We start from the raw sequence: 12,172 nt of genomic DNA, 5'->3' as shown, positions 1-12,172 counted from the left end.
ATGTGTCTCCAAAGACATACATTCAGCTGAAAATAAAGCTGTCACCAGCATGCCCCCCTTCACTCCAGGCCTTGTCCTGGTCACACCTTTTGTTATGGTAATCTGCACACCACCTATGAGGCCATAGAGGGTTAATCTGCAGGTTAATAGCATTAAAGTCATGCCTTACTGGAAATGCAGCTACAGGGAGAAAATGAACTTCTATTTTCCCTGCTTCCAGTCATCGGGGCGGTGAAGCGAGCGGTTACAGTCACCAATCACTCTATACTGTGAGCCGCACATTGATTGACAGCCTGCACACACATGCTGCAGAGCACACTGTCAGTCAATGTGCCTGGGAGTGATTACATCTGCCGCTCACAATATTAACTATTTACCTGCAGATTAATTCTGTATCTGCAGGTAAATACTGTTTCTGGACATGACAGGCTTGCTTTCAGCTTGTGCTTTTTAAGAATAATGTCCAAAATTAAAACTTTCCTGTATGCTTCACATCATATCTTGTAATGATCTGGTTTAGAATTTTTAATTACACATTTCAAACAATAGAAAAGAGACTGAAATCCTAATGGACACTTACTGCCTGGATTCATTGCACCTTATCTTGTGTGCATTGAATCCCTTATGCCCTTACATTAAACTACTGTTACTGATCCTTCGCACTATCGATTTGTGGTCTTTCGCCTTTAAAATTGTCAGGACAGCAGCAATCAGAGCTGAACATTTCTGAGGTATTCCCCACATAATTCCCATAGCACTTCTCAATGGCCCGACCTTGACCCTTGTGACTTTTTACAAAGTGATATTGGCAAATATTTGAGAGAATTTATCATTACTCTGGATATGGAATTTGAAGACTGAGGTCAATTTGTTAAATAGTTATTATTTCATTAGTTTTCTGTTACATTGTGATGGATTTGCTCTTTCTTGGTCCTAAATCTGAAGGTTATTATCATATGTTAAGTATTTAAGGAACGTGTCATCACAATACAATTTTGGATGGATTACACCAACCATTTCACAAAATGAGTGCATGTTCACACTAGCATTTTTGTAAAGAAGCCATGACCACGGTGATAGATCCGTTTCCCAATTAATCCTAATGGGTGCTGATGACACCAGTACCTTCTTATTAGGCCGGCCTCACACTAGCGTGTTTTACGGACGTAAGATAGGTGCTGAAAATACGGATTGCATACGGTACAATGATTCTCTATGCCCCAGCTCCTATCTGCCGTATTTTACTGATCCGTATTATACGGTCTTCTACGGCCGTAAAAAAACACAGCATGCTGCGTTTGTCACCGTATTGCGCAAAAAATACGCCAATGAAAGTCTATGGGGGCCAGAAAAATACGGATTACACACGGACCAACAGTGTGACTTGCGAGAAATATGCAGCGGTGTTCTATAGAAAAGCCGGCAATTCAGTGCGGTGTACAGTAAAAATCACACTGACAGGTTAGAATAGAATAGCTAAAATAAATGTCTACACATACTATAGGGGTATATATATATATATATATATATATATATATATATATATATATATATGTCAGTGAGACACATATATGTATATATATATGAATATTTCATACAGCGCTAGATAGCTTAAAAGCCGGTAATTCAATTGCCGGCTTTTGCTGTCTCCTTCTCAAACCCGACATGATATGAGACATGGTTTACATACAATAAACCATCTCATATCCCTTTTTTTTTTTGCATATACCACACTACTAATGTTAGTAGTGTGTATGTGCAAAATTTGGGCGCTCTAGCTATTAAATGAAAGGGTTAAATCGCAGAAAAAATTGGCGTGGGCTCCCGCACAATTTTCTCCGCCAGAGTGGTAAAGCCAGTGACTGAGGGCAGATATTACTAGCCTGGAGAGGGTCCATGGTTATTGACCCCCTCCCCCCCCGGCTAAAAAATCTGCCCCACCGGCTAAAAACATCTGCCCCCAGCCACCCCAGAAAAGGCACATCTGGAAGATGCGCCTATTTTGGCACTTGGCCACTCTCTTCCCATTCCCGTGTAGCGGTGGGATATGGGGTAATGAAGGGTTAATGTCACCTTGCTATTGTAAGGTGACATTAAGCCAGATTAATAATGGAGAGCCGTCAATTATGACACCTATCCATTATTAATCCAATAGTATGAAATGGTTAAAAAACACACACACATTATTACAAAGTATTTTAAAGGGACACTGTCACCTGAATTTGGAGGGAACAATCTTCAGCCATGGAGGTGGGGTTTCTGGGTTTTTGATTCACCCTTTCCATACCCGCTGGCTGCATGCTGGCTGCAATATTGGATTGAAGTTCATTCTCTGTCCTCCGTAGTACACGCCTGCACAAGGCAATCTTGCCTTGCGCAGGCGTGTACTATGGAGGACAGCGAATGAACTTCAATCCAATATTGCAGCCAGCGAGGTAAGGAAAGGGTGAATCAAAAACCCAAAAAACCCGCCTCCATGGCTGAAGATTGTTCCCTCCAAATCCAGGTGACAGTGTCCCTTTAATGAAATAAATACACAGGTTGTTGTAATATTTTGTTATACTGGTAATCCACCTGAAGACCCTCGTTCTGTAAAAAAGGTAAATTAAAAAAACAACAATATCCCATACCTTCCGTCGTTCTGTCACATCCAACGATGTAAATCCATCTGAAGGGATTAACTAATTTTACAAGCAGAAGCTCTGCTAATGCAGCTGTGCTCCTGCCTGTAAAACCCCAGCGAATGAATGGAATGCAGGTCAATGACCTGTAGTTACCTCGAGTTTTGGTGATGCGCCCCCTGCTGGATGTCCTCATATGAACTCGAGCCTGGGAAAATATTCTGAAAAGTTCCCAGGCTCTAATTCATATGAGGACATCCAGCAGAGGGCGCATCACCGCAACTCGAGGTAACTCTACATTAGTAGTGTGGAATATGCAAAAAAAAAGGGATATGAAATGGTGTACTGTATGTAAACCATGTATCATATGTCGGGTTTGAGAAGGATGACATACGGACCACTATTTTGGGGACTTTTCTGCGTATTACGGCCGTAAATAACGGACCATATTTTTATACGTTGAATGTGAGGCCGGCCTTAGACTTCTGAGAGAGTAAAGGATTCAAGAAGTTGGATTTCATTCACTTTTTCAGATCCTCTAAGGAATATAGTATCTATTGTGCTTGATCTTTAGCACCATACTTGTCTCTGAAGGATAATGCATTCAATTCACAGTCTTGTTAAAGGAGTTGTACACTACATGGACATCCCCATCTTAAATGTTCTAGGCCTCTAAGTTATACAAGAGAACTTACGCTCCCCTCCCGCACTCGCGCCGTTCCAGGGTTGTTAGTGGAAATATGTATAATGCATGGACACAGTAGGTCTCTCAGAAGGGGCTGCTTTTCCATTCTGGAAATTATTAAAATAAAAAAAGATTGTTGTAACAGTCTTTTGCTCTGAAGACAGATATGACCTATTTGGGGTCTGTGCCTGATTTGTAGTATTTCACCAAACCAAATTTGTATGTAAGTAGTTGATAAATGTGGTTGCAAGTTGTATTTTTAGAGAGTTATTCACGTGCCAATGTGTTCCATGGCCATCAGTAGGCCATCAACATGTACAGTTGTGCTCAAAAGTTTACATACCCCGGCAGGATTTTTGCTTTCTTGGCCTTTTTTCAGAGAATATGAATTTTAACACCAAAACTTTTTATCCACTCACGGTTAGTGCTTGGGTGAAGCCATTTATCGTCAAACTACAGTGTTTTCTCTTTTTAAATCCTAATGACAACCCAAAACATCCAAATAACACCTGATCAAAAGTTATGGCATACACATATACACAGATATACTGTAGTAAAAAAAGAAAGAAAAAAAAAACTTTTGTGGCAGGGATTCTCAAATAGTGTAGTGCAGGGGGCAGAGCATTATAAGAAAGTGCTAGTCAGGGTAACCACAATGTGATTGCACTGCGTTGTAGATTTTAACACTGCTTGAAGCAGAAATTGAAGATAATAGAGATCAGAAAGAAGGAAAAGAAAATCTGTGTAATGTGATAGTAACTTAAATTGTAAACTAGTCCGTTGTCTTTTTCTGCCCTAGCTGACACATTTATTACATATTCTGCAATAAATTGTAAATGGTGCAGGCTAACTATACAGCTCATAAATCTTTCCCTTGCTTTAAAGCACATACATTATAATGCAAAGTCGTAGAGCCTGTCATGTTTGTACTTAGCATATCTGTCTGTTTTATGGAGCTCTCCATGCATTAATTTGGTAGTGATAATAAGTTGTTTGTTGATTGCCATTTCTCTCCCTCTTCGACAGCCCTGCAAGAAATGATTAATTATTGTTAATTATTTCTCTAATCCTGGTGGCTAGGAATATTTACAATACATGTAAGTTTGTCAGGGGGCCCTGCTTTGTGATCATGTTCATCTAATATTAATAGCACATTTATCTCCTGAAAGAGGCAGACATAATGCATTGGGAAATTAAGATGGAAGTATTGATCAGTCGCTTCATTGTACAGAAGCGATGGGGAAGACACTTATCTATAGGAGATGGCAAGTAGCTGAGGCTAGGCCAATCTTTCATTATATCACTTTTTATTCACGACGGCTCAAATAATTTCAGATGACAAAAGAACTATAGAACAATAGCTTAGTATAGCAAATGATTTGCGTGTCGGCCGCAGCTAAAAAAGATACCTGACGTTTGAATAAAATGAAAAGATGTTTTAAAATAACACAAAAATAAAACAAGGCATCTTATTCTTCAATGTTGGCATTCTAAATCCGGTATGGCCACAGCTTTGTCATGAATGCACTTATTCAGATGTAACGCATATTTTATTTAGTGGTTTGAAAATTAGGAGTACGCCTTACATTCTGGTAAGAATTTTAATTGCAAAATGCTAAAAAAAATGGTGATGAGCGAATGTGCCTAATAAACAGGCAATGCCGGCATGTGTTGCGGCTGTCATACTGACACGAGACATGCAGCTGCAGGGACTCGAACTTATTATATGAGCACGCCAAAGTCACTTGGCACCCAAGCATCCTCGGATCAGACCTTATCTGAGCACGTTCGCTCATCACTATTAGAGTAAAGATGCCTCAATTACTTAAAATTGATATTAAAGGGGTATTCTTATTTCTAAGATCTTATATTGTCACGTGTCGGCAAGTCAAGCATATGTAATGTGTAACAAGGACACAGGGTGTACAGCTTCATACAGAACAATGGTATATTTTAGTATTCTGCAACTGAAATGGCACGCCAAAATGTAAACGCAAGGAATTTTGGAAATGTTCTAGCTTCTTTGATCTCTTTATAGTCATACTGCAACCTTTAGACATCATATCAATACAAGTTGTCTCTGATTGGGCTGTTAGTGGAAATGGAAATACATTCTTCTTATGTCCATTATTAGGATGATAGCAAAGGCTTTCCAGGGATCAATGTTACAATGAGTGAACATATATCTATCAAGGTAGTGGGGGTGTCTTGGCACACGGTTTAGGGAATACATGATGCTCTCGTCTGAGACTTCAGATGGAATAGAGTTTGATGAATGGATCTGTCAGGTGATTCATGCTGCCAGGAACAAGAGCAGCATGAATCGGAGACAGACTCCATCATTACTAATTTCATTGTGTCACTCTGAAAACTCTGCAACTTTTTAAAGAAAATATTCTTTGGATAGGCACAGGGAATGAGGGGAATAATAGGACTGGTCACAGAAGGCAAGTTGCCTCCATCCCTGGCTCTGCTTGATTGACAGATCCCTCCCTGTCAGACAAGCAGTGCTGAGTGAGGTTAATCAGGCTCCACGTTCAAAGTAGTTATTCCCTTAACCAATCGGTGGATGTCTCCGCACTCGTACTCCAATCACACTAAACTTTATGACATAACCAAAAACAAGGGCCAGCACACCTAAGTGTAATGTGTAGGAGCACCGACACACTGTGGGCATTAACGGACAAGTATGGCCAAAAATGAAAACGCAATGCGTAGGCACACTGCAGTAAGTGAATAATAGTAACACATGTTTAAAAACATAGGGTAATTACTCACCATATTTTTGACCAAAAAAGCCATTCCACCATGACAAGGTATACCCAATCAGGATGGTCCATAACACTAGTGGCTCACTTCAATAAATCAAAAAGGCCTGAAAATAGATGGGTTTTTTTTTGCGTGTTACTATTTGCTCACTGAAGAGTGCCGACGCATTATGTTTTTCTTCTAGGTTATGTCTTTGTGAGACGTCAGAAGTTTTTTTTTTTTTAAAGTAAAGGTATGCTGTACACTATAATTTATGCGTTAAAGGGGTTGTTTACTACTTTTACATTGATTACCTATTGATAGGATAGCTCATCAATGTCTGATCGGCCAGGGCCTGGCAATCCTACAATCAGCCACCATAGCTATCTGCGGCGTTCAATGCCATCCAGGAACACTCACCTGCTGAGCTGCTCCTTTTACTTGTATTGGTTGCCGCAGAGTACTGCATATCCGCCTCTTACTCAAGTAGAGTATTTGCGGCCATTGACACTAATGACAGCTGATCGTGGGGGGTGACAGGTGTGATACCCTGGTCATCAATGTAAAAGTAGTGGACAACCTCTTTAATATGACTTACTATTCCGGAGTCTGGAAAGACAATTGGGAGTTTTGGAATGATCTCGTTTGCCACACTAAAGAAATCGTTAAAGAATTAAAAATTGTTTCAGAAAAATACCGCTTCATTGTTTTAATGATTCACTCTTATATATTCTAGGCACTGTCATAGGAGTAGTCATATATACTGGAAAGGAGACAAGAAGTGTAATGAATACATCAAATCCTAAAAACAAGGTAAGGGTTTTCCCTTTAAGAAATAACAGATTATGAATGTTGATCTACCTGAGAAAAAAGAGGCATCGGGTATTACCACACTGTTAGATATATTCAGCAGTAAACCGAATAATTGTTATTAGTAGTCGCGACTTTGACGGTCTAGTAATCCAGAATGTCTGATCATCTGGCTCCTGCCAAATTTCCAACTAGACAACCGAATTTCAAGCTGATATAATTCTTAGCAGTTGGCTGATATGGATAGAGGATCCTGCAAGGGTGAAGGTGGTATAATCAGCCTATTTTGTACTGGATCATGTAAGTTGACTATGAGTAGTGGAATTTATGGCAGGAGGACACATAAATGACTTTCACTTGACGAGGGATGACAAGACCTGGTATATCAGTAGCATCATAATCCTATGTTAATGTTGAGAGAGATAGTCAGGAAGTTTATATGATCCTATCGCTTTCAGCACCAGAAGGCAGATGTCATTGCTTAGACGTTGCACGCTTTACAAGAAGCCTGAACATACCCTTGCATAAGTATTTTAGGCATATTCAGCAGAGAAGGAGGAGTTAATGTGACATTTTGTCGTTTAGATAATGAATCATCTATTGAAGGTTCCCCAGAAATGAAGAACAGGATGGTTTAGTAATTTGCCTCAGGAAAGCAAAACTGTCAATATATGTCTGAAACGGGCAGCTAGTGGTGAGCGTTGACGGCTGTTTTGTTTAATGTGTTGATGGTCTCTGCCAGCATAAACTGTCCATCACTATTGTCTATTTCTCATGGAGACTAGATTCCCTGCGGGATAGAGGAGGGCCACATTAACTGTCCAGGATCTGATGAGAATTCCAATCAAACAATTAGTTCCGTTTCTTGGAAGTTAAAGCTTGTACAACTGAGACGTGAGCAAAACTTGCTCGCCATTCCAATCCACATGCCTCTATTGATGTACGGACAGTGGGCTCATCTGAGAGAACTCAATATCGTAGAAAGGGGAACCACAGCCATAGGTTTCTGGGACTGAGCTGTGAATTATGTTCATTGGTATTGTGATAGAACATTGCCTGCTAGATATATTATTAATATATTTCATGACTCATGCTGTGTTTCACCGGTGTTTAATAGTATATAGCATACTTGGGCATTTTACAGCCCCCGATCCTTATCAAATGTCATTAAGAGTATGCAGTACAAACAATACCCCTGCACTGCTTTTATTTTGAAGGCGATTATATATATTTTTTTCAGTTTACATACGTGAGTGCATATCTGCACAACTTCATGGTAATTATTACTGTATCAGGGCCTATGCAAGAAGATCCCGCTAGTTCTCTCATGTACCTCCCAATAGCTCCATGCTTATTGGCACAACTTCTCATCTAGTTTCAAAAAGGTCCACAGAAATTGCGTTTAAGGCACAGAGCGATCCAGTAATGAATTTGTTTTTGGAACACTAACATGAAAAGGCTAAACATGTTTTCTCATGTTCAATATTGAGAAAAAGTATCTATATTCTCTATATTTGGTTTGCTTAAAGCCAAATTGTAACCGAAATGTCACATTTTTTGCCCTTTGTAGGGATTGGCTCGGGTGAGCAGAGGTAGGGCTGCAGTAATGAGGCAACACACAGGCTTACAGTCCAAACTTCAGTGGTTTATTGGCACTTTAAACAGTCCAGGACAGAAAGTAAGAGAAAAAAAACAAACACACTCCAGCTTGGAGAACCACTGGTCTCAGACTCACCCTTACATGGGAAGGGCTTAGCTAAGCGGCTGCCAAGTCAGCGGCTTCCGCCAGGTGCCATTCCCAGGGTTGCTAACAGTCATGTCACCGTCCTTTGCGGCATATGTGGCAGAGAAAAACAGTTCAGGTTCATTCCAGCGCAGCTCCAAGCCCAGAATAACATGTGCCAAACCAAAGAAACTCCATTACATAGTCTATAGCCACACCCACAGGTGAGGTACCCATCACATGGGCTGATCACGCGATCATGACATCACTGCAGGTCCTCAACCTTCGGAAAATAACAGACCAAAACTTATCATGCTGGGAGAAACATATCTTCCGTCCAGCACTACACCTTTTACTGCACCACACCTTGTATATTCAAGTCACTCTACTGACCTGGTAAATGGTTATATAATGGTGTATACAAGGATTTAGGACAATGAAATGGAGAGCAGATCCATCCATTGTGTATAGGGTTGATGATAGGATCTTTTACCTTCATTTTAATGCTCTAGTACTACACATGATTCATAGACCTCTCATCTTTGGATTTCTATAATGCCACATTGCCTTACATAACCTGTGTGATCCCTGTGTATGCACCAGATAATGTATTTTGTTCCTTTCAGAGAATTTTTATAGTGGATATCTAGCACACAGGTGGGCGATGGCCGCTTTTGTCTCGTCTACTAGGGTTTGCTGTTCAGTCTCTGGATCTTCACATTTTTCCTGAAGATTTGTTCCCTGGATATGTGCCATGCTCAGACTGCCCCCCAATCGTCCTGACATTCTCTTTAAAGTTCATTTCAAGTTAAGAATTTGTTGGTCCTTACAGTTAGTTGTATCTGAGTATCGCTGGCTTGGTTACAGCGATCCAGCACATAACCACCCACTAGGGAAGAAAGCTCTGCAGTAATGCTTACTTTTAAAAAGTTGTCCCACGAATAAAGTACATAATTAATAGATCTTGGAATAAAATATACCATATATACCCGAGTATAAGCCGACCCGAGTATAAGCCGAGGCATGTAATTTTACCACAAAAAAATGGGAAAACTTATTGACTCGAGTATAAGCCGGGTGTGCATTGTCCCCTCAGCCTTATCCTTGTATGCGTGGCTCCTCATCCCTTTCCTTGTATGCATGGCTCCTCATCCCTTTCCTTGTATGCATGGCTCCTCATCCCTTTCCTTGTATGCATGGCTCCTCATCCCTTTACTTGTATGCATGGCTCCTCATTCCTATCCTGGTATGCATGGCTCCTCATCCCTATCCTGGTATGCATGGCTCCTTATCTCTATCCTTTTCTGCATGGCTCCTCATCCCTATCCTTGTATGCATGGCTCCTTATCTCTATCCTTGTCTGCATGGCTCCTCATCCCTATCCTTGTCTGCATGGCTCCTCATCCCTATCCTTGTCTGCATGGCTCCTCATCCCTATCCTTGTCTGCATGGCTCCTCATCCCTATCCTTGTCTGCATGGCTCCTCATCCCTATCCTGGTATGCATGGCTCCTCATCCCTATCCTGGTGTGCATGGCTCCTTATCTCTATTCTTGTCTGCATGGCTCCTCATCCCTATCCTTGTATGCATGGCTCCTTATCTCTATCCTTGTATGCATGGCTCCTCATCCCTATCCTGGTCAGCATGGCTCCTCATCCCTATCCTTGTATGCGTAGCTCCTTATCCCTATTCTGGTATGCATGGCTGCTCATCCCTATCCTAGTCCTGGTATGCATGGCTCTTCATCCCCATGCTGGTTGCATAACTCCTCATCCCTATCCTGGTATGCATGGCCCCCATCTTAAAAAAAAAACTAAAAAAAAAAAAAAAAACCACCAAAACAAAATATTATACTTACCATCCCTGCTTTCCCTTGCAGCGTCTTGTTCGCCTGCCTCATGCTGATTTATGCCTGTAAGCAGGGCCAGCTCCTACCTCCTGTGACCCTCTGCTCTACCACTGCTGCTCCCCCTCCATCTTCTGGGACCCTCATTTTGAGTATAAGCCGGGTGGGGGCATTTTCAACACAAAAAAAATGTGCTGAAAAACTCTGCTTATACTCGAGTATATACCGTACGTTTCACTATTGGTCGTGTTCCTAGGCTGACATAATCTTATGAATGCAAGAATATGGCCAGGGTAGGAAACAAGAGAGTATAGAGACCTTACAGCACAGGATCATGAATATTTTTTCTGTGAGGTAAAACATTTCACTGCCTGTGTTTAAGCAATATTTTACCTCACAGATCGCAGCATCTGTAATCCTGTGTTGTCCTCTCTGTATATACTCTTTTTCTTCCCCCCTGCCCAGGAGCTGTGGTGTGATCAGACCATGTCCCTGTACGGTCAGACACAGCCATTACACAGTACATAGCAGGGACACATTTATATGATTATCTCAGCACAGGAACATTTTTTTAACACATTCAATAGTGGAACTAATTTATATTCCAAAATCTATTGATTAAAATGTACTTTGTTCGTGGAACAACCACTTTAAACTTTTGACAATTAAAAAGCAGCTTCTTGTAGAGCATTACTTGCATGGTAGTGATGACAGGGAGGCTGTTTCCCATGATTGAATGTATTCATGTGTTTCCATGGCAGATTGCTGTTTTGTTGTTCTTATAAATCTGCTGAAAGAGAGAGGATATTAGGAGAGAAGGGATAATATGACTTGCCTAAAGCAATTACTGCAACCTCTGGGGTATATTGATTTGTGTTTCTAATTGGAAAAAAAATATGTTAGTGTGTGATGAACTATGACAGGTGATACGTCGCTAACGTACATTGTATGTGTCCACTCCTATTGAGACTATTGGTACATGGAGACATTTGGAAATGGAAGGTATTATGGTAGATTAAATGTGAGGTCCCATGTGGGTTTCCATACCACTGTAGACCAAAAAGGCAACCAGCAGAACAATGCGGTCCTGTTTTTCACATAACTCAATTAATAAACTTTGAAGATCTTATAGCGAATATTTCAAAGTTAAGTTTTCTGCATGTTCTCTGCATGGAATGTTATCTGAGACCCACCCCTAACTTTATTACAACAAACCCCTATAACTACACTTAGCCGTCGCTACATTTGGTTAACGTGCCCAGAATTTTCTATTACTCACTAATGTAAGGTCCTTCTTGTAAAAAAGTGGGATTTGCACGTTTTGCATGCGCTCAATACCAAGACACGATACCCCCTCATTACCCCATGCTCCTTAGTCTCCTCAGTGGAAGACATAGGCTGCCTAATTGCTTATTTATCACAACAGCAACCTTCCAACAGTCATATGGCAAGATGATGCATGGATATAACAGAAGGGGAAGAAGACTGTGCTCGGTCACATGTGCTAGTTCTGATTGTCATCACTACAGTATCCCATGGTATTGTGCCAGCTTGTCATAACTGCACTGGTTCTTGTGTGCTTATATTGGCTTGTCATCACTGCGCTAGTTCTTGTGGGCTTATGTTGGCTTGTCATCAGTGTGCTAGTTCTTGTGGGCTTATGTTTGTTTGTCATCACTGCGCTAGTTCTTGTGGGCTTATGTTTGCTTGTCATCAGTGCACTAGTTCTTGTGGGCTTA

The 12,172-nt window shown here is 40.9% G+C and overlaps 1 protein-coding gene across 3 annotated transcripts in view; it reads left to right on the top strand.

The window, feature by feature from the left end:
• The window catches only part of ATP9B (ATPase phospholipid transporting 9B (putative)), a 481,605-nt gene that overhangs the window by 199,357 nt on the left and 270,076 nt on the right, over window positions 1-12,172 (top strand). For all 3 annotated transcript variants that reach the window (XM_069730937.1, XM_069730939.1, XM_069730938.1), the window contains exon 11: window positions 6,791-6,867. In XM_069730937.1, the coding sequence (XP_069587038.1) occupies window positions 6,791-6,867 (77 nt within the window). The remainder of the gene's footprint in view (window positions 1-6,790; window positions 6,868-12,172) is intronic.

This window comes from Ranitomeya imitator, chromosome 6 (genome assembly GCF_032444005.1).
Source record: "Ranitomeya imitator isolate aRanImi1 chromosome 6, aRanImi1.pri, whole genome shotgun sequence".
NCBI lineage: Eukaryota > Metazoa > Chordata > Amphibia > Anura > Dendrobatidae > Ranitomeya > Ranitomeya imitator.
This window is presented reverse-complemented; position numbering and strand designations above follow the sequence as displayed.